Source organism: Dendrobates tinctorius, unplaced genomic scaffold (genome assembly GCF_039654945.1).
Source record: "Dendrobates tinctorius isolate UK_male_01 unplaced genomic scaffold, ASM3965494v1 ptg000007l, whole genome shotgun sequence".
Lineage (NCBI taxonomy): Eukaryota > Metazoa > Chordata > Amphibia > Anura > Dendrobatidae > Dendrobates > Dendrobates tinctorius.
In genome coordinates this window covers 53,576,651-53,601,002 of record NW_027361675.1, presented here as the reverse complement: position 1 = coordinate 53,601,002, position 24,352 = coordinate 53,576,651, and the positions used below count along the sequence as shown (strand labels likewise).

At 41.7% G+C, this 24,352-nt stretch overlaps 1 protein-coding gene across 1 annotated transcript; it reads left to right on the top strand.

Moving 5' to 3' along the window:
- Positions 1–156: 156 nt before the first annotated feature.
- Positions 157–22,695, top strand: LOC141088649 (CAP-Gly domain-containing linker protein 2-like). Its single transcript, XM_073574796.1, has 6 exons — positions 157–261; positions 1,595–1,751; positions 3,544–3,703; positions 5,214–5,399; positions 14,490–14,552; positions 20,226–22,695. The coding sequence occupies exons 1-6, from the start codon at positions 222–224 to the stop codon at positions 20,235–20,237; spliced, it is 618 nt and encodes a 205-aa protein (XP_073430897.1). The 5' UTR covers positions 157–221; the 3' UTR covers positions 20,238–22,695.
- The last annotated feature ends 1,657 nt before the right edge of the window (positions 22,696–24,352 follow it).

Here is a 24,352-nt window from a genome sequence, read left to right as displayed (position 1 = left end):
GAAAGCGACAACCAAGACCTGGCAGAATGTGGCACAGCTTGCAGCTGCCCTGTAATTTTGTATAGGCTTGGATATGCAATATTTATTCATTAAAAAAATATGTATTTCTTTGTATTTTCCATGCATATTTATCTAGGTAGCATACCCTGGGTTAAAATGTTTGTTTTCTGTATTTAGATCTGCAGCTCAAACTTAGTAAAAGAGACAAAGAAGTATCATCTATGTCGGTTCATATCGAATCTTTAAGGGCGCAAATAAATGGTAAGCATATATCTTTGGTTTTTATGCAAGAGACCTAGCAGTATTTCCTTGTTTTATGTATAACTTCATTATGTGTTTTTATATGCAATTGAGTCATCATTTAAAGGGAAGCTATCATGAAAAAGTCACTTATTGTTTAAATTAAGTTTTTGTGTTACATTTAATTTAGAGAAAAAAATGTTCACATCATAATCTTTATTAAAAGAACACAGTTAGTAATCTTGCAATTTTCAAAATGGCCAATGGGGCTTTTTTAGATTCATACTTCCTGTTCTTTGAGGAAGCATTTACAGGAGTATTTAGGATTAATGCCCCGTCACACACAGCGAGATCGCCAGCGAGATCGCTGATTTTGTGACGCCACAGCGATCTCTCCAGCGATATCGCTGTGTGTGACATGTATCAGCGACCGGCCCCCCTGCCGGCTATTGCTGATCGCGCTTGAACGTCTTGGGCCGTTTTTTGATCGTTGGTCTTCCGCTGGCCAGCACGCATCACTGCGTGTGGCAGTGAGAGACCAGCGATCAGCGACGCTGGGAGCTGGTTTCCAATGTAAACAGCGGGTATCTAAGAGCCGCACGGCTCTTAGATACCCGCTGTTTACATTGGAAACCAGCATGCTCGCTGCTCCTGATCGCTGGTGGGTCTGTCTAACTATGTCCCAGCGATCCCATCCACGTCGGATTGTTGGTGGGATCGCTGGGACATTGATACATGTAACGGGGCCTTGACACAGACAGATTCCACCTCTATACACAACTGATAACACAGGATCCAGCAGTCACAAAAGGTGCTATCACAGCTGACCCTGCTCCCCTTCCCTTCACAATGACCTTTGCACATGCTTATTAGCTGCTTCAAAACAATAGGTGGGGTCAGAGTCTGTTACATTGTGACTAATGTACATGTGTTGTTAGATAATTGCAAGATTTCTAATTTTTAACAGAGTCTGTGATATGTAAAAAAAAACAAAAACAAAACAAATGTTGCAAAAACTTTTTAAAAATACATTTCATAAAAAAACCTAATTTAATAAAAGGTAATTTTCTAATGATAGCTTCCCTTTAATAATTTGTATTACAAATAGACAAATTTTAGTAGTCTGAAGATCTCCCCTTAAAGTACAGTGGCGGGGATCCGGCGCTGAACCTGGGGAGAACCTGCTCTGTTTGTTGTACTAGGTATTTTAGAGCATTTCAAGTCCACTTTCTTGAAAGTGGAAAACACCTTTAACTTATAGTGTTCTATTGTCATATAGTTATTATAGTATAAAACATATCTGTAAATGCTGAAAGATATTATATTTCTTAGTAAATTTTTATATAACCAACAGCGCTTGAGAGCAAATGTAAATCAGGGGACAAGAAGATGGATTCATTAGTTAAAGATAATAAAAAACTGGAGGTGGAACTTGAGGCTTTTTCCAGAAAGTCCCATGAGGCATCGGGTCAATTTGTCATGATCAGTCAAGAGTTACTCAAGAAAGAGAGGTAAGAGAAACCAGACTATGATATCAGATTCCTTATAATTATATTCTGTGTGCTATTTCACTCTCATGGGTCACCAAGTACAGTATATCTATAACACATTTTTCATTGATTTATCTATAAACAATATTTGTATAAAATAATCAACTTTGCAATTTACTTCTTCTTGAAAACTCTCTCTGTTCTCAAGAATGGAGGGTTTATTGATCCTATAGTTTACAGGTCATTGAGAAGGTTACTGGCCACCTGAGAAGTGGTCGGTTTCCTAGGCAGGGAGTGTGTACTTACAAACTGTTGGCTACTCATATGTAGCTTGTAAACGCTGCTCTGAAGCTGGCTTGATGGCTGGATGAGCTTCAGTGGCCCTGTGCTGCTCCAATCATGCAGTGACAATCATAAGGAGCACACCGACCCCCGGCAAGCAGGAAGAAGAGAGCCAGAGAAGCGATTTCCACCTTAAGATTGAAAGTGAGACCACCCCTTTACATTATTACTAGCTGTGAGACCACCCCTTTAAGTTATTACCAGCTGTATTAATCTCTATGCACTCATTACAGGTAGAAAAGGGTTTTATTTACTTTTACTAGATGGAGATCTGATGCTATCGCATCGGGAGGGCGGTATTGTCACGATGGGGGCAGGCTTTGCAGCGTTGAGAATCTCTCCCCCCCATGTGCTCACCCACCTATCCACTCTCTCTTTCCCCATGTGCAGACTTCTCCCGTCTGTGCTCTTTTCTTTGACCTGTCTACCCCATGTTGGCGTTGATATTTGCTTTTTAAAGGGGTTTTCCCACCAACGAAAGTTCATTTTAAAAATTGCCTCTGTCTGACCATGTACAGAACATACCACAGCTCCTGGGCAGGGGAGGAAGCAAAAGACAATACTGACATTACAGCAGGAGATTGCAGAGGATGCATTTTGTGAGGTAAAATATTGTTTAAAAACAGTCAGTGAAATATTTTACCTCACAAAATGAATCCTCTGTTATCCCCTGCTGTAATGTCAGTATTGTGTTTGCTTCCTCCCCTGCCCAGGAGATGTGGTATGCTCCGTACATGGTCAGACACATACAATTTTTAAAATGAACTTTTGTTCGTGGGAAAACCCCATCTGCCGCCGGGATCAGCCGAATGATTCACCTCGCCCGTGCGGAATTTGCCCAGGCGCAGTAAATCAGACCGCCGCCATCTTTGTGCAGACAGATAGTGGCGGTCACATTAAAACTGCGCACACGCTCCTCCTGTACAAAGATGGCGGCGGTCAGTGAATCATTCGGCTGATCTCGGTGGCGGCTTGTTGGCAATGGTGTTCCGCGCAAGAGGCTGCGTACGGCATATACATTGTGTGTGTGTGTGGTGCGTACGGCATATACAGTGTGTGTTTGTGTGTGTGTGTGATGCGTACGGCGTATACAGTGTGTGTGGTGTGACGGTGTTCCACTGGTGGTACTGCGCAAAAGGCTGGTACCACCAGCAGTTTCCATATTGAGACACCCATCACTTGGGTGTCCCAATATGGCGGTCGGTGAACTTCTGCCGCTTGGAATTCTGGGATCCGGACACATCTGGACGGAACAGGATGTGAAGACATTACAAGGTAAGTATATATTAGATTTTAATCTCACGTGGTCCCTTTATTTTGCTAACCATACGGTGGGAGCCTTGTATATTGTATTAGGTTTGAGTAATATGTAAAAGAAGTGTAGTATGGCCTATGTTTTTCATGTATTCAAATACATCAAATGATAGTATTTTGAAGGTCTTGTACTTTTTGCTTGTCACTGACAAACCAGGAGCCTAAACGAACTAAGAGCTTTGCTACTTGAAGCCAATCGTCATTCTCCAGGGCCAGAGAAAGACCTGAGCCGAGAGGTACATAAGGCAGACTGGAGATCGAAAGAACAGAAATTAAAAGAAGAAATCAAAGCACTTAGAGAAAAGTTGCTGGTTTTAGTGAGTAAAAACAAAAATATTACATTTTGATATTTGATTTTATATATTTTTTTAACTTTTGAATGAGCCACAATATCCATATTACATCTTAAAAGGCTGTTCCCAAGAGAGCAAGTTAACCTCTATTCAAAGGAAAGGGAATAACTTACTGATCTGTAAAGTTCGGCCAGGGTGGTAGTCGTGGCGAAGGACTTCTGCTCCATCACACCCTGGCCTCCCCTCACATAAACATAGTGTCCCTTAGTCAGCATACCTATGTTTCCAGGTCCAGCATCATCAGGTTCTCTTCTGTGTCACTGAAGGCAGTCTGCAGATGATTTAGCAAGAATTGAGACACAATCCATTTCCACTTGAAACTGTACATCTTTACTGTTTCCATTTCTCAGGACATCCACGTATTTCGCAGCATTAATCACAGGTTGCACATTACATGTTCCTTCATCTTTCCCTGCACTACTTACCATGTCCTCCAGTACATTACGGGGTAATACTGCCTTTGGCGGTACCGCAGCATCCTCCTTGTCCAGGCTCACTGTATTTGGAGATCCCCTCGTCCGTTTCGCCCCGGACTGAAGGGCATCAGACCACATAATGACCTGCCACATATTGGACAATCTGCGCCCTGCACTCTTCCCAGACTGCTTTCTTTCTTCTCTTCCAAACTGCTGCAATACTGATACTCAATATGGTACTTCTATCCTAAGGATCCCCGGATTGCTGGGCTTCACTGCTTTAACGTTGCAGGCCTGCTGTGGCATCCTGGGCCTATAACCCATGTGGACTGTTCGGGCGCCCGGGCCCTTCTTACCAAACCTAACATCTCTCCTTGCTTTCCACACAGCAGCCCCTCCTACCGCTTAACTATTCATATGCTGGCTTCTACTATCCTATATACAGTACTCTATCTACAACTATAATGTGCCCCATCTTGTGGCCAATCCTATAACTGCACTTACCCTATTAAACATAGCTGCATTACAACAGTATAGCATTCTACACATAAATACCTTAAGCAATAAACGGTAATACACTAAACAGCGTAGCAGTACCATTGTATAGAAATGGTAATACACTTAGTCGTGTAGCAGTACCATTATATATTTAACAAATATACATACACTGATAACATACAGCATCGGATTGAACGAGAAAGGCAAAGGTATAACTGTAATATGGCATACCCCCTACAGATCGCTACTTGAGCGATCCTGAAAATAGGGTTCTGGTACGTAAGACCGAGTCACACAGGTAATGTCATATAGACAATGCCTGAAGCGGAGGTCAAGCATGCGCACCTCTAGTCAATCCAAGACAGGTCTCTGCAATGTCCAGTTCCCAGGTTACCAAGCCCTATTCTTGGGATCTCTGGGGATCCTACTGCTGGGGATCGCAAAGAATGGAGCTCTGGATCCTCTTTTGGACAGGGGATAACTTACTATCCAGGGAATTATTTTTTTAACGTTTCATGCAATAGTTCTTTGTTGTAATCTAGTTTATTTCTATACATCAGGATAAAGAGAAGTCGATGGGAGATCAGAGAAGATATTCATTAATAGATCCAGCTACAGAATCAGAGGTGCTACGGTTGCAGCATCGCTTAGTCAGCACTGAAGATGCTCTGCGAATAGCTCTTGACCAAGGTCATCAAACGGAGAAGTTAATGGAGGCCATGAGAAGCAATGCTGAAAAGTTTCAGGTAAATCTTGAAGTAATCTAATCTTATTTGAGTTCACTAGTGAAGGAACATCAGTGTTTTAAGAGTATGATTACACACCTTTTTTTTGCTATTTTTTCTGCATGGCTATGGCTAGAAAACAGTAACCGAAATTACATATGCTTTTGGTACCAATTTGATTCGTTTTGATGCGTTTTTTTTTTGGAATCCACATTGATTTCAATGGGGAAAAAAGGAAGCCAAAACACTGAAATAATATGCATTAAAGAACTGCATAAAACACACCACGTGAATGAAATTTTAGAAATCTCATGCATTTACTGTTACTATAAAATGCTACATTTTTTTAGTGCAAAAAAATACATAAAAATCTAATGTGCGAAAAAGAACTAAATGCTCAGACTGTTAGGTAACTCAGTACCTGGTGCCTCTCACATTAGTACAGCAAGAACCACATGTCAACATTCGATCCAATTATATTAAAGAGGTTTTCTCACAAGCAAAAGTTCATTTTAAGCAATAAATCTTCGATTAATTATAATTTCCACAATTGGATGAGTTTAATAAATGTTCCTGTGCTGAGATAATCTTATAAATGTGCCCCTGCAGTGTGCTGTGTAATGGCTGTGTCTGACCGTGCAGGAACATGATCTAATCATACCACAGCTCCTGGGCAGGGGAGGAAGGAAAAGAGTATACAGAAATTACTGCATGGGGATCACAACTCACAGAAAGAATCAGCTGTGATCCCCTGCTGTCGTGTCTGTATATTCTCTGTTGCGTCCCCCTCTGCCCAGGAGATGTGATATGATCAGACCATGTTCCTGCACGGTCAGACACGGTCATTACACAGTACATAGCAGGGGCACATTTATAAGATTATCTCAGCACAGGTACATTTTATTTAAACACATCCAATTGTGGAAGATAATATTCCAAGATCTATTGATTAAAATTAAGTTTTGTTCATGGGACAACCCCTTTAATACTAATATACTACTCTATATTTTCTTTCTCGCTTGTAATTGTTACAGTTGCATAATATTTGACTAAGGAAAAAATATATAAACAGCTGAAACCAGAAGCTTATATACACTATATAAAAATACACATATGCAATATTTTTCTCAATATCTGACATGAAATTAGAATAAACCTTTCCGTTTTAGGTCAATTAGGATTACCATAATTATTAATATTTACCAAATGCCAGAATAAGGAGAGAGATAGAGAATGTTTTAAGGCATTTTTAGTACTTACTGCAAAGTCAAAAGTTTACATACACCAAGATTACTATGCCTTTAAACAATTCTGGACTGCCCATATGATGATGCCATGTGTTTGAAAGCTTCTGAGTTAATTAGAGACACACCTGTGGATGTATTTTAATGCACACCTGAAACACACTGCTTCTTGTGTAGCATCATGGGAAAATCTCAAGAAGTCAGCCAAGATATCAGGAAGAGTATTGTGGACTTGCCCAAGTCTGGCTCTTCTTTGGGTACAAATTCATGATACCTGAATGTGCCTTGTTCATCATCATCATTATTATTATTTATTTATATAGAACCATTGATTCCATGGTGCTGTACATTATAAACATACATTGTTCATCTGTACAAACAATTATATGCAAGTACAAACAAGCTGGGAATGTCCAGCCATCATACTGCTCAGGCAGGAGATGGGTTCTGTGTCCCAGAGATTAATGTGCTTTGGTCCAACATGTGCATATCAACCCGAGGACAAAAGCAAAAAACCTTGTGAAGATGATGGTGGATGCTTATATGATTGTATCAATATCCGCAGTGAAACGAGTGCTGTATCAACATGGGCTGAAAGGCCACTCTGCCAGGAAGAAGCCATTACTCCAAAAGAAACAAAGAAAAGCCAAATTAACCCCTTAAATACCAGGGGTATTTTTGTTTTTGCATTTTCATTTTGCCCTCCCCTTCTTCCCAGAGCCATAACTTTTTTTTATTTTTCTGTCAATATGGCCATGTGAGGGCTTATTTTTGCGGGACGAGTTGTACTTTTGAACAACACCATTATTTTTACCATGTCGTGTACTACAAAACAGGAAAAAATTCCAAGTGCGGTGAAATTGCAAAAAAAAGTGCAATCCCACACTTGTTTTTTGTTTGGATTTTTTTGCTAGATTCATTAAATGCTAAAAGTGACTTGCCATTAGGTCATTATGAGTTCATAGACACCAAGCATGTCTAGGTTCTTTTTTATCTATGTGGTGAAAAAAATTCCGAAGTTTGTTTAAAAAAAAATTGCACATCTTCCGAGACCCGTAGCATCTCCATTTTTTGTGATCTCGGGTTGGGTGAGGGCTTATTTTTTGCGTGTGTGACATTTTTAAGGATACCACTTTTGTGCAGATACGATCTTTTTATCGCTTGTTATTGCATTTTAATGCAATGTCACAGCGACCAAAAAAACGTAATTCTGGCGGTTTGATTTTTTTTCTTGCTACGCCGTTTGGCAGTCGGGTTAATCCTTTTTTTAATTAATAGATCAGGCGATTCTGAACGCAGCGATACCAAATATGTGTATGTTTGATTTTTTTATTGTTTTATTTTGAATGGAGCGAAAGGGGGATGATTTGAACTGTTATTTTTTTTTATTTGTTTCATATTTTTAAAAACATTTTTTTTACTTTTGGCATGCTTCAATAGCCTCCATGGGAGGCTAGAAGCATCCACTACTTGATCGGCTCTGCTACATATAGGCGATGCTCAGATCGCCTATATGTAGCAGAAATACAGCATTGCTATGAGCGCCAACCACCAGGTGGCGCTCATAGCAATCAGGCAGCAACAACCATACAGGTCTCCAGGAGACCTCTGGTTGTTATGCCAATGCATCGCTGACTCCTGATCGCGTGACGGGGGTCAGCGATGCCCACATTTCCAGCCACGCAGCCGGAAGCGCTAGCTAAATGCCGCTGTCAGCATTTGACAACGGCGTTTAACTAATTAATAGGCGCAGGTGGATCGCGATTCCACCTGCGCCTATTGCGGGCACATGTCAGCTGTTCAAAATGTTCCTCATGTTGTGGGGTTGTTTTGCTGCAGAAGGGACTGGTGCAGTTCACAAAATAGATGGCATCATGAGAAAAGAAGATTATGTGGCAATACTGAAGAAACATCTCAAGGCATCAGCCAGGAAGTTAAGGTACTGTCACACTTAGCGATGTACCAGCGATCCCGACCAGCGATATGACGTGGCCAGGATCGCTGGTACATCGCTAAGTGGTCGCTAGTGAGCTGCCACACAGGCAGATCTCACCAGCAACATCGCAGGGGTCGGGGGTCGCTACTTACCTGTCAGACGAGGCGATCCTGCGTCCTCCCGCCTGGCTCCACGCTCGTCGCTCGTCTCTCCACAGGAAGCGCCGCAGGAAGGTGACGACGAGAAACAGTCCTGGACGTTCTCGCGCGATCAGCGATAACCAGCGGGGGAGCGGGTTGTAGGTAAGTATCAGACACAGCGATATCGCTAGCAATATCGCTATAACGTCACAAGTTATAGCGATATTGCTTGCGATATCGCTTAGTGTGTCAGTACCTTTAAAGCTTGGGCGGAAATGGGTCTTCCAAATGGATAATTATCTAAAGCATACTGCCAAAATGGTAACAAAGTGGCTTAAGGATAACAGAGTCAATGTTTTGGAGTGGCCATCACAAAACCCTGATCTTAATCCTATTGAAAATTTATGTGCAAAGCTGAAAAGGCCGGTGCGAGCAAAGTGACCAAACCTGGATTAGTTACACCGGTTTTGTCAGGAGGAACGGGCCCAAATTCCGACCAACTATTGTGAGAAGCTTTAGGAAGGATATCCCAAACGTTTGACCCAAGTCATTCAGTTTAATGGCAATGGTATCAAATACCAATGAAATGTATGTAAACTTTTGACTTTGCAGTAAGTAATAAAAATAATGATAGTAATTCTAATTGATGTAAAACGGGAAAGGCTTATTCTGATTTCAAGTCAGATATTGAGAAAAACATGCATATGTGTCTTTTTATATAGTGTATGTAAACTTCTGGTTTCAACTGTACATTATTCAATAACCACATGCAGTCAATCACTATTCATTATTTTACTTTAATTTTTTTTTTTTGCACTTTTAATACATTCTAAAAAAAAAACAAAGAAAAGAAAACCAGATATCAGGTCCAAAATACACAAGTGCGGCATATAAAAATAAAGGCTCAAATTCATTAAAAAATTTTTGCCATAGTTATGGCGTAAATTGCTTTGAACAATTGCAAAATTTTGGCATCAGAGGTGATCAAACATGTTGAAACTTTTGGTGTTTTCACACTAGTTTCTTACAGGCTCCCCCAAATTGACCAGAGCATAGATGGCACGAGAGTATATCAGGGTCATGACCCCACGGCTTGTCTAATTGATGTCGATCTGTGGTGCACCTTATGCCAGAAATCTTTCTCCAGTTCCTGACTGGAGTAAAGGCCCTTTTACATTTAGCGATGCACCAGCGATCCAACCAGCGATCCGACCCGGTCAGGATCGCTGGTGCATCGCTAAATGATCGCTAGTGAGCTTTCATACAGAAAGATCTCACAGCGATGCAGCAGCGACGCAGCGCACGATACTTACCATTCACACACAGCGATCCTGCGTCCTCCCGCCCGCGTCCAGCGTCGCTCGTCGTCACAGCAGGAAGTCTCAGCAGGAAGCGCCCGACGAGAAATGGAGCCGGACATTCTCGCGCGATCAGCGATGGACAGCGGGGGAGCCGGTCGCTGGTAAGTATCACACATAGCGATATCGCTAGCAATATCACTATAACGTCACAAAACCAGTGACGTTTTAGCGATATTGCTAGCGATATCGCTTAGTGTAAAACCCCCTTAAGATTAGTGGCAAGATACACCCCACTCACCAGACATTCATGATTAATTAAGAGGCACCTGCTCGAGGTGACAGGTTCCTTATAAGTATTTATTTACATATCGACTCTATTCAGATTACGTTATATAGAGATATAGTTGGTTTTGTTGCTGATTGGCTTCCATTTTGTTATAAAATTACTGAAAAATAAGGAACACTTAACCTCTTCCCGACCGCCCACAGTAGATAAACGTTGGCGCTTGCTGGGCTTTGTGCAGCGCCGACGTTTATCTACTGTCGGCGGTTTTGTGCCCCCCGGGACCCCCTCATACCTTATAACTCGGGGATCCCGGTGCACAATGCATGCTGGGACCCCCGACGTCATCGAGACCTGATTGGTTCAGGTCCTGATGACGTCGCGTCACAGCAGCCAATGAGAGAGCTCGCTGGGAAAGCTGCTTGTTTCCCGGCGATCTCCCTCATTATAACGCGACTTCTCCTCTGAGCTCATGCTGACAGATGAGCAGAGGTGAAGCAGCGTTACAGTGTGACTAGATCGCTGCCTGGCACAGCTGATCGCTGCCTGGCACAGCTGTGTCAGGCAGCGATCTTGTCACACAGTAACGCTGCTTCTCCTCTGATCATCTGTCAGTGTGAGATCAGAGGAGAAGTGGCGTTACTATGTGCCGGGCAGCGATCTTGTCACATAGTAACGCTGCTTCTCCTCTGATCATCTGCCAGTGTGAGATCAGAGGAGAAGTGGCGTTACTATGAGTCAAAAATACAAAAAATAAAAAACACAAAAATAAAAAAAAAAGTTAAGAAAAAAAAAGCAGGTAGGCAGGCTAGGGCTATGTCTAGGGTTAGGGTTAGGGCTAGGGTTAGGGCTAGGGTTAGGGCTAGGGTTAGGGCTAGGGTTAGGGGTGTGTTGGGGTTAGGGTTGGAATTCGAATTGGGGGTTTCCACTGTTTAGGTACATCAGGGGCTCTGTAAATGCAATATGACGCCCGCAGACCATTCCATCAAAGTCTGCATTCCAGAACGTCACTACTTCCCTTCCGAGCCCCACCGTGTGCCCAAACAGTGGTCCCCCCCACATGTGGGGTACCAGCGTACTCAGGACAAATTGGAAAACAACTCTTAGGGTCCAATTTCTCCTGTTACCCTTGTGAAAATAAAAATTGGGAGCTAAAAGATCATTTTTGTGGAAAAAAAATGATTTTTTTATTTTCACGGCTCTACATTATAAACTTTAGTGAAACACTTGGGGGTTCAAAGTGCACACCACACATCTAGATAAGTTCCTTGGGGGGGTCTAGTTTCCAAAAAGGGGTCACTTGTGGAGGATTTCCACTGTTTAGGCACATCAGGGGCTCTGTAAATGCAATATGACGCCCGCAGACCATTCCATCAAAGTCTGCATTCCAGAACGTCACTACTTCCCTTCCGAGCCCCACCGTGTGCCCAAACAGTGGTCCCCCCCCACATGTGGGGTACCAGCGTACTCAGGACAAATTGGACAACAACTCTTAGGGTCCAATTTCTCCTGTTACCCTTGTGAAAATAAAAATTGGGAGCTAAAAGATCATTTTTGTGGAAAAAAAATGATTTTTTTATTTTCACGGCTCTACATTATAAACTTTAGTGAAACACTTGGGGGTTCAAAGTGCTCACCACACATCTAGATAAGTTCCTTGGGGGGGTCTAGTTTCCAAAAAGGGGTCACTTGTGGAGGATTTCCACTGTTTAGGCACATCAGGGGCTCTGTAAATGAAATATGACGCCCGCAGACCATTCCATCAAAGTCTGCATTCCAGAACGTCACTACTTCCCTTCCGAGCCCCACCGTGTGCCCAAACAGTGGTCCCCCCCCACATGTGGGGTACCAGCGTACTCAGGACAAATTGGACAACAACTCTTAGGGTCCAATTTCTCCTGTTACCCTTGTGAAAATAAAAATTGGGAGCTAAAAGATCATTTTTTTGGAAAAAAAATGATTTTTTTATTTTCACGGCTCTACATTATAAACTTTAGTGAAACTCTTGGGGGTTCAAAGTGCTCACCACACATCTAGATAAGTTCCTTGGGGGGGTCTAGTTTCCAAAAAGGGGTCACTTGTGGAGGATTTCCACTGTTTAGGCACATCAGGGGCTCTGCAAACGCGACATGACACCCGCAGACCATTCCATCAAAGTCTGCATTCCAAAACGTCACTACTTCCCTTCCGAGCCCCCCCGTGTGCCCAAACAGTAGTTTTCTTCCACATATGGGGTACCAGTGTACTCAGGACAAATTGGACAACAACTTTTGGGGTCCAATTTCTCCTGTTACCCTTGTGAAAATAAAAAATTGGGGGCTAAAAGATCATGTTTGTGGAACAAAAATGATTTTTTATTTTCATGGCTCTACGTTATAAACTTCTGTGAAGCACTTGGGGGTTCAAAGTGCTCACGACACATCTAGATAAGTTCTTTAAGGGGTCTAGTTTCCAAAATGGGGTCACTTGTGGGGGTTTCCACTGTTTAGGCACATTAGGGGCTCTCCAAATGCGACATGGCGTCCTATCTCAATTCCAGCCAATTCTGCATTGACAAAGTCAAACGGCTCTCCTTCCTTTCTGAGCTCTGCCGTGTGCTCAAACAGTGGTTTAGCCCCACATACGGGGTATCGGTGTATTTGGGAGAAATTGCACAAAAAATTTTGTGGTTCATTTTCTGTTTTTACACTTGTGAAAATAAAAAAAATGGTTCTGAAGTAAAATGTTTGTGAAAAAAAGTTAAATGTTTATTTTTTCCTTCCACATTCCATTCATTCATGTGAAGCACCTGAAGGGTTAATAAACTTCTTGAATGTGGTTTTGAGTACATTGAGAGGTGCAGTTTTTAGAATGGTGTCACTTTTGGGTATTTTCTGTCATATTGACCCCCCAAACTCACTTCAAATGTGAGGTGGTCCCTAAAAAAAATGGTGTTGTAAATTTTGTTGTAAAAATGAGAAATCGCTGGTCAACTTTTAACCCTTATAACTTCCTAAAAAAAAAAAATTATGTTTCCAAAATTGTGCAGATGTAAAGTAGACATGTGGGAAATGTTATTTATTAACTATTTTGTGCGATATCACTCTCTGATTTAAGGGCATAAAAATTAAAAGTTTGAAAATTGCAAAATTTTCAAAATTTTTGCCAAATTTTGATTTTTTTAACATATAAGCGCAGTTCATATCTAAGAAATTTTACCACTATCCTGAAGTACAATATGTCATGAGAAAACAATGTCAGAATCAGCAGGATCCGTTGAAGCGTTCTAGAGTTATGGCCTCATAAAGTGACACTGGTCAGAATTGAAAAAATTGGCCTGGTCACGAAGGCAAAAACAGGCTCAGGCGCGAAAGGGTTAATAAAGGTCAAAGTGATACTATTTTGGAGCAATATATAGGCTCTGAATATCATATGAACAAAGCCTAAGAATTCCCAATCACACAATTAGCGAGAGAAAAATATAACAATAAAAGTAGAAAATGTTTCTACCCAGAGTTGCTGTATGTCTTGGCTGCCTCTGGAAGCTATTAGTGTCAGCGCTACATTTGTATATTTTATCTTATTGCTTAGGGATACTGCTGTTTCCTATCCTTTGCCTATTTTTTTAAAAGTCTATTTATCTGCTAAACAAAGTCACTTTAAAGTTTAAAGTCAAGTTTTGACCTTGTGCAAAATTCATGTACCATTTTGTAGAATTTGGTACAAAAAAAATGCCAATGAATACCACAAGGCAAAAAAGAAAAGTGACTTAAAAGCAAATGATGAATCGGGCCCTACATGTTTTCTATGGGCAAGGTGGTATGAGTAACACTGTTACTTCTGGAGGCTGCAGATCAACCAAGCCTAAGACATTTTTTCGAGCCATATCTTTTCCAATCCCAAGATTTTAAACAATGTAGAGGTTCAATTTAGTTTTTTTTGCCACCATAATATGAACTAGAAGTATCAGAATCATAGTTTTTAAGAAGAAATATCTTCTTCATCATAGATTAGGAAATAACTTGTATAATTTGCATTTTCAGAACTTAAATGACTGGTTTACTGTGCCAGCTCAAAACCTTATAAAGCCGTACAACACTCATGGTTATTCTGTCATATTATTGCATTCTTATGAATGTTCATAGTAGAATTTTTATGCTCAGACTTTTTTTATTGTATTAACAGAATTATTGTATTTGATTTTATTTGTTTTTTTAATTTCTGCTAGATGACTGGAAACTCAGGTTCTGCCAATGGTATTCATCAGCAAGACAAAGCACATAAACAAGAGGTATTCCAATTTTAAGATAACAATAAATATACAATGGATGACACATTCCTTCTTTCAAATCTTTTATTAACATTTAGTGAAAGTAATCAACTTTTTTTGTATTTATACATGACAATAAAACAACGGTTAAAAATTTTGGTATGTGCTCAGTTTCATCACTGGTTTTACAATAAGTAATTATAAAACTCACAAGGTATACTATATCCTTTGGTAAAGCAATCACAAGGCTATATAATTGAAATATAGATGTCAACAATGTATGTATCTATGTATATAGATTAAAAAAACCTGAGCTCCATCAATGGGAACAATCACACCATTCACCATTCACACATCAACACCATTAGCAACCATACTGTCCAAATCCCCTCCCCCACAACCTCCAAAGCACAATATGTATATAGAGATCACCCATAGCCAAATAACCAGTTCACAACACTAAATTCAACCAGTATGTTTTACAACAGTGTCTATTGCCTCCAACTAGCTACCCAACACTTTTTCAAATTTATAGGTGACTTTCCTGTACAAGTCATTGTACATTAGAATATATTTATTTACCAGTTGAATCCAGTGACAAAGGGATGGGAGATCCATAGATTTCCACTCCATGATTGTGACCCATCACCTTTCTGGTGATGAGATCGTCCAAAATTCCCAACAAGCACACCAGAGGGGGCAGAACCCTAAGGAACTCACCTCTGACCAAAAGGGGGACATCCTGGGACAATAACCAAACATTGCAAAAGGGATCCTACTGCTGCCTTGCACTGAAAACATAAATCACATGACGATACACCAATTTTTTATTCTATCAGAGGTGTAATAAACCTTATTAAGAAATTTAGACTGGTTTAAACTAACTCTAGCATTTACCACCGAAGAGTAGAAGGTGCTCTCCATCTCATTCCATTCCTCTTCAGTCAAAACCGATAAATCAGCATTGAATGCCTAAGGGTAAGGAGTTTGGATAGGTCAAAAAAGTTAAGAGGGCACCACACAAAGGGATACACAAGAAGTCTGCAAACAACAAACCATAAAAGATAGAGAAAAGCTACAGACTTAAACCAGGATCACCTGAATATGCAAATACATTTTATTTCATTGGATACAAACAGACATAACCAATTAAAAACATTTAAAAAGTCATACACATGACATATATAGCAAACCCTGCTAGCCCAAAATAGAACTGTAAGCTCCCCCAAAACAATAATACACACAAGTGGTTTGTAATAGCTTATGTCCCAAATGGCAATACAAAATATACAAAGTTAATATAAATGTCCATTATAATGACATACACAATATAGTTAGTAAATGTGAACAATTATCTCTACCCATGCAGGGCTAAGAAAATTCATATCCACCTGGCACCTGTATACTATTGTGAACCCATAGGGATACATAGTCATAAACCCTAATGGCTCCAACTACCACATGTAGAACAAATAGACATAGTCCACATTAAAGAGGAATGAATATTCCCAAAAATACAAGATACTATAATAAATGTCGCAAAAAGAATACAAAGGGAAAAGATGTTCACATAAATGCGATACTTATCCCACAAGATAAGGACTCGATATGGTAGTCTATTAGTATCTAAGACTGGGGGAGCTTGTGGAGATGCCCGACGCGTGTCGTCACCACTAGGTGGCTTCGTCAGGGGCTGAAAGTTATACCAGAGGGTACCCTATAAATACATAGTAGATTTACAAATATGAAGCAGCTGCAGCGTTACCTCATAGGTCACATGCTTTGAGCGCGGCGGCGAAGCCATCAGAGAGAGTCCATGGTAACGTGTATACAACACACGTGAGTGGAAAGTAGTTCTGGAATAACCGGAAGTAAATACTGTATTCACAAAGCTCAGAGTAGTTAATGCGCAGGTGCTGACGTAGTAAGCACTTGCGCAGTCACATAGCACATCCTAACAGCACCGACATTAAGGGCGGAAGTGCGTCACTGGTTAGGGAGGAATCCATAGTAACGGAAGATACAAACACAGCGTTTCTCATGGCGTGCAAGGATATTTATTGCACAACGAACAAATAAAAAAGGAAAATGCTTATGCAGTATCACAAGGTATAATCAAATGCAAAAATATAAAAAGATCGATCGCTAAAATAATGAGTGCTTTATGCCACAGCAATAGCATATGTGTTGGCAGTTGGGAAGAAAGAAAGCAATTAATGCGCATGTCATGATGTAATAGGCGCTTGCGCAGTAACAAAACACCTCCTAATAGTACAAACATTGGAAGCAAAAGTGCGTCCATAGTAACACCAGCATAGCATTTCTCCTGGCATACCAAAGTATTGATTACATATGATGCCGACGATAGAAAAAGATAAAAGAGAGATTCTTATGCAATGCCACAAAGTATAATTAAATGTGTGGAGGTGTTTTGTTACTGCGCAAGCGCTTGTTACATCATGACATGCGCATCGATTGCTTTCTTTCTTCCCAACTGCCAACACATATGCTATTGCTGTGGCATAAAGTGCTCATTATTTTAGCGATCGATCTTTTCATATTTTTTGCATTTGATTATACCTTGTGATACTGCATAAGCATTTTTCTTTTTTGTTTCTTCGTTGTGCAATAAATATCCTTGCACGCCATGAGAAACGCTGTATTTGTATCTTCCGTTACTATGGATTCCTCCCTAACCAGTGACACACTTTCACCCTTAAGGTACTGTCGCACTTAGCGATGCACCAGCGATCCCGACAATGATATGGATCGCTGGTGCATTGCTAAGTGGCCACTAGTGAGCTGCCACACAGGCAGATCTCACCAGCGACATAGCAGCGGTCGGGGGTCGCTACTTACCTGTCAGACGAGGCGATCCTGACGTCCTCCCGCCCGCGTCCACGCGTCGCTCGTTGGCGCCACAGGAAGCCCAGCAGGAAGTGGCCGACGAGAAACAGTCCAGGACGTTCTTGCACGATCAGTGATAACCAGTGGGGGAGCCGGTCAGAGGTAAGTATCAGACATAGTGATATCGCTAGCAATATCGCTGCTGCGTCACAAAACCAGTGACGTTATAGCGATATTGCTAGCGATATCGCTTAGTGTGACAGGCCCTTTAATGTCTGTGCTGTTAGGATGTGCTATGTGTTAGGGACTGCGGAACTCACCAAATAATATGAAAGGAGACATGAGGTGCATTCGCAGCCCGGAGTCCACAGTACAGAGATGGAACCTGCTGTTGAGTAATGGTGGAACAAGATGGTGGCTAAACGCTTGCTTACTCGTGGGTTAACTTCACCCAGTGTGAATATAGGCGAACTCTGTTACTCGACAGAGCCGCTGAAACAAACGCCGGAGCCTGTTGAACTCACAGAGCTCGGCTGAGTGAGCGCTAATTAGGATCACAGAGCCCTGTCCTAGAGACAACGGACTAGAGCTCCTCCTCTAGACCATCAGCCCTCGGCGCCGCGGTTGTGGTGCTAGCAAAAGGTAATAATATATTTAATCGGACCAAGTGCACACAGTGCTGCTTCGGCGGACGCCACTAACCACCCAGGACAAGGAGGAAAGCGCTAGAGGTGCGCACGACGTCGCACGGTGGTCACAGCTACCTGGTGCAGTACGGCAGTGCCTGTAGCAGGGAGGCACAGTGGAACGCTAGTGTGCGTAGACTACTGGGAGCACAGTGGCTTGAGCATAGCCACCCATTGGCGCTGACTCTCACTCTCAACCCCTAACCAACATGCGTATCAAAGGGAGGGGAGTCTTAATGAGTCAGTCACCAGATACATGCATCCATCATCATACACACAAAGCAGCATAAGAGTCTATACTAGCGCATGGCCGTGCGGCCATGCGGCTCTTTTATAGCAGCGTCGTTCGGGGACCTTCCTGACCTTCCTGATGGTCCAATCTGAGCTGGAGAAGGACCTGAGCATGTGACCTCCGATCTCCAATGAGAGATCGTCCCAAGAGCATGCTAAGTGGACCGAAAGGAGGACTTAGTCCCTGGAGTAGCTCGCTGCTAACCAGCATGCGTTGCTATAGCTGGACCAGAGGTGGCAGCAGCAACCAAACCTACAGAGCTGGTCTGAGCAGAGCACCTGGATCGACGAGTCTGCTGAGCAGCCTCCTCTGCGGCCGGAGAGGAATGGGAGACTGCTGAATGCAAGGCTCGGGATCTCTGCTGTGCAGCTACAGAAATCCAACGCCTAACACTATGTGACTGTGCAAGCGCTTACTACGTCAGGACTTGCCTGTTAACTGCTCTGAGCTTTGTGAATATAGTATTTACTTCCGGTTATTCCGGAACTACTTTCCACTCACGTGTGTTGTATACATGTTGCCATGGACTCTCTGATGGCTGCGCTCAAAGCATATGACCTATGAGGTAACGCTGCAGCTGCTTCATATTTGTTAATCTACAATGACGAAGCCACCTGGCGGTGGCGACACGCGTCGGGCAGGACATCTCCGCAACCTCCCCCAGTCTTAGATACTAATAGACTACCATATCGAGTCCTTGTCTTGTGGGATAAGTATCGCATTTATGTGAACTTCTTTTCCCTTTGTATGCTTTTTGTGACATTTATTATCGTATCTCGTATTTTTGGGAACATTCATTCCTCTTTATTGTGGATTATGTCCATTTGTTCTACATGTGGTGGTTGGAGCCATTAAGGTTTATGACTATGTATCCCTATGGTCCACAATAGTATACAGGTGCCAGGTGGATATGAATTTTCTTAGCCCTGCATGGGTAGAGCTAATTGTTCACATTTACTAACTATATTGTGTATGTCACTATAACGGACATTTATATTAACTTTGTCTATTTTGTATTGCCATTTGGGACATAAGCTATTACAAACCACTTGTGTGTATTATTGTTTTGGGGGAGCTTACAGCTCTATTTTGGGCTAGCAGGGTTTGCTATGTGTGTCATGTGTATGACTTTTTAAATGTTTTTAATTAGTTATGTCTGTTTGTATCCAATAAAATAAATATATTTGCATATTCAGGTGATCCTGGTTTAAGTCTGTAGCTTTTCTCTATCTTTTAGAGTTTGGATAGGTCAGTAGTTCCCAAAAACTCTTTGAGCTTCAAGAACCCAACAGACAAAGGGACAGTACTAAACTGAGTAGCATATAACGGAGTTGCAAGTATTGAAATGTATCCGTTCTCAGAACCTTGAAACTGTGTCTGAAAAAATGTGAAAGACAACTATAAGTCCGTGTTGAGGAAGCCGTGTGAGAGCTTATTGTTTGCAAGCTGACGTTTTTATTGATACCATTTTGGGGTCCTATACATATGATGTTTTTTTAAGGGGATTATAATGTCCGAATAACAGGATTTCTGGCATTTGGGTAAAAGTAATAGTCTCCTATAAAGCTTCACGGAAGCACCAATATGGAAGCCATGGGGATCTTCAGCAGGTGCATGAACCCATAGACTTACTATTGAACTCTTACACCGCCCTGTACGCACGGCTATTGCACAGCTCTCACTAACTGCAATTGATTTTGGCAGGTCCTGAATGATGTGATTTATAATAGAGATGAGATCCAAGTGTGAGACTCCCTTTATTACCTCTAAGTATCAAAAAAGGCATTTTGTAATGGCTATGCTACACAACACATTTAATAGATGTTGTATTATTTATTTATGTTGTATATGTTTTTTATTTTCTTTTAGGAAAGCCATTGAAGTCCAGAAAGAATACTGACTATATACTTTCAAAGTTTTTGCAAGAATATTCTCTGTAGTGGGACTGACATATCAGAAAGTCTTGTGCAGTATTCCTTTGTGAACACTATTGAACTCTATTGATAGATCCTCCTAGGACAATCATCTGCTGGTCACTGCTGTTGTATTGTGGAAAAAGCTGTAGTCTGGAAGAACCGGAACCATGATATCCTTACTCAGAATCTTACCAGTGGCCTTTACAGGCTGACTAACAGAGCTGACTAGAAACTTTCAGTTTTGTGTGAAGTCCCCACAGCAATGATTTTCTCTACTTGTTGGGATTATATGAACTGTTTTGGAATTCACATGGAATTTAAACACTAAGGGCCCGATTCATGATTTACATTTTTTTAAGTCAAGGTTTCTCTTTGTGTTTTGTGGGGTTCGCCACCTTATTTTTTTTTTTGCACCACATTCTTCAACATAGCACACACGGTTCGTGGACTTTATGAATCAAAAAAGCTCTTTATTTTTGTCTCTAACCATGTTTTGCATCTTTGTAGAGCAGGCAAATGATCCGCTAAAATGTAAAAAAAAAAATTGCGCAAAATATGTCCAGATGCACAAAAATAAATCACTCCAAGGGGAACTGGACTACATTTGCGCAGAAATGTTGCTACTTTTTAAAAACTTGTAGTTGATGAACCAGCTGCAAACATCTGGAAAATAAAAACAAGGTCTACAGTGGCGAACATGAAAAGGAAAATGAGGTAAACACATATAGAGTTCAAAATAGTCACAAATTAAAAGACAAAATTGGTATAAATCAAGAAAAAGGTTAAAACAAGAAGAAACTGGACAAAAAGAAGGAGCAAATGCAGTAATGAATCGGGCCTTCTCGGTGACATTAACCACAACTATCCACTGGCTTGACCAATAAAATATTGCAAAGGATGAATGTTATAAATATTAAAAGGTTATACTTAACAATACCAGGAGCACACTCCTGTGGCCACTCTGGATTGTCCTCCAGCTTTTTGGCACTGCTTCTTAAAGGGAACTATCAAAATCTATGTTTACCTGCAGCCATAGAAGTAATTTAATGATTTACAGGTAGTCTTATTGGTGCGGCTGCAGGGAGAAATTAAGTTATTTTCTCACTGCAGCTGCTCGCTTTCAGTCACAGTGGCTGTGAACAGTCTTTACTTGCTACTATTACGATTTCACCTATCCGTGTACCTGGAAGCAGTGAATGGCAGTTCAGCTGTTCAATCTTGGACAGGGACGTGACTTTCCTCCATGTGTCCCCTATTCGAGTGATTACCTGGCTATTTAGCTGTCTCTCTGACTCCAGTTAGTGCCAGTTGTAGCTTAGTTCAAGTGGTGTGCGCTTGCACTGTATTCTGTGTTCCTGTATTTGATTTTTTTTGCCCAACCTTGCCTCTGACTATCCGCTTGCTTTGCCCTTTTGTCTTTATCTGCTACCTTCCCGGAATTCTAAACTCGGACTGTGTCCTGACAATGCCTTTGCCTTACCCCTTTGTTTATAACAAGCCCTCTTGGTATCTAACCCCGGACCTCTTAACTCACGTCTTGTCCGTGAGTAGTGACTAGTGTCACAACTCCACAGTTAGCATGCTGTAAACACTTCCCCAGATCCTTGACTGATATCCTGCTGTGTAGCATGTGTACAGGACAGGACATAGTCAAGGAGAAATTAGTGTGTGCTTACTGAGTAGTAAGGGCTGACTGATCATGGTCCCAGTGCCGCCCCGATGACTGGAAGCAAGCGGCTGTAGGGATATTATACCTTCAACTCTTCCCTTCAGCCACACCAATAAGAGTTCTCCACATGTTTAAAATGTAGTTTTCCTGCAACTTACTGCTATAACTGCAGGTAAATACCTTTTGTTAAGGACAGTTTCCTTTGAACATGGACTACAATTCATCATGCATATGTTTTATTAGATAAAGCCAATGTTTAATTAAAGAAGAGGTACATATATTTCATTTTATTGTAAATATTTTATTGTTACTATGCCCACTGTCTAACCATACTCTACAAAACGCTTCCCTATGTACGGTATGTTATAATCAAGGCTGTTCATAAACAAATAGGCAAATGCAATTAGCTAACTTGGTTCTAGTCTAATGATGGATATGGATTTATGACTAAATGATATGGAATATATTGCTGATTAATCATGGGCAGTTTTAAGGTACTTTGTGTTAAATTATGTCTTTGGGTTTAAGTCTTTCTGATTTTATGTTGCATATAGAACTTTTGACCAAGAATATTTTATGTTAGAGAAATGCCAGAGTTCAATAAATAAAAGTGTAAGATATGCCTTTTTAAATAAATGTAATTCCTTATTTATCTTAACACAGCAAATGACTATATTACCTTACTTTACCAGTGTGAAACAGCAGGTCATTACAAAATCTTGCGATAAAACACTACATCATATTGCTTTTATAAGTGTGTTTATGTCTTTTTTTTACTATTACAGTCAATAAACCTGACATCAGTAGCCTTTAAGTCTAAGTTTTAAAGCACAAGAGGATAATATAATTTATAAATCTCTATGAACATTCTCCAGAAGGGCAACAGTTGATATATGATTTATAGTAAGACATCACTGTCAACAATTTGGCATCAAGAAATGACACTGGAGCAAAAAAAATTTGGTATCTGCTAAACAGCAAAAGTGTATCCATTGTAAGGCAGCGCTCACTGAGTGCATTCGGGAATGCCCACTTGGCAGCGCTATAACATACAGGAAAACTCAATTTCCTTAAAAGTTCTCCTGGGTTTATTGCGCCATATCCCCAGCAGCACAAACACAGAGTAGTCAGCCTTTAGGTCCGGCAACATAAAATAATAATGTCCATAAACAGAGCTTTGCTCCCTCAGACCCTGTTCACACACAGGCCAGGGCAATGTCCGGTAAACACTCAGTTCCATAGGACAGTACAGTCTCTTACTGACCGAGGTCAGTACCACTCACGGTTGTCCCACCGTCCACTCTGGAGGTATCTCACAGACCTCGTTCCTCTGGTTCAGGAAAGCCAGCACTGCTTCCCCAGGCTGTGCGATATCCAGCAAGCAGGGTTGGCCTGGAGTCACACACAGGAGGCCTTCTACCTCCCAGGTCACAGACAACTCCTGTAGTGTCCCACCTGGACACATGGAAGTATGTGCACAATCCAGACTCCCAACACTCTCTCATGTGCTAAACACACCTTCATTATGTAGGCTGTAACCCCACCCCCAGGTGAGGTATGGATCACATGACTGGTCACCTGGTCATGACCTCATGGCAGGTCCTGAACATACCTGCAGGTCCTGAAGGAAAACAGGGGTACAGCCAGCACCCTCACTCAAAGGTGAGGTCATATGGGTAGCCTGACCCTCCTATCTCTCATAGCCACCCGCAACCCAGACCCAGATGCACTAACAGTTATATTAGTGCTCACATGCACTCATAATAAAACACTCTGGGTTGCATCTCAGGGAGCATCCATCAGTGTGACATATATCGGCCATTCACAACCCTGCCAGTCATTGTTTCTGCATTACCACAGAGGGAGCGTCTGTATGCATGACCTGGGAAGCCCACATAGTGCCCCCCTAGCTGTCAGAGGGGTCACTGCATTACATACCCCCTCTGTTCAAACTTGTGGGGTTTAACATTTGTCACACACCCGCGGCCTCGAGACCGGTCACCCATGTCACCTTGCCCCGCAAGTCGAGAGGACGTCTCAGTCAGTTTTGGGCGTCATTCCGCATCACCTCTTTGTTAGGCCACCCCCGCCTCCAGCGGTCAGTATGTCTGCCTTGGGCTTCAGCCTTTGAGTTAACAGAGGAGTCATCCCTTCTAACCCCCTTTGTTTCAGATGATGTACTGCCCGTCTCAAGAGAAGCCCCTCGTCTCTCCATATCCCGGGCAGGAAGCAGTTGCCATTTCCTTTCCAACTCCTGTGGCTGTTCCTTAATCTGCATTTTTTCCGGCTCAGCTGCTCTACCTCTTGTAGGTACGTCACTCGATATTCCAGGAGCATGCGGAGGTTCCCAACGCTTTCCACTGAGCCAACAACAACGAAAGGAACCATGCCATCTTCATCTGCTACCCGGA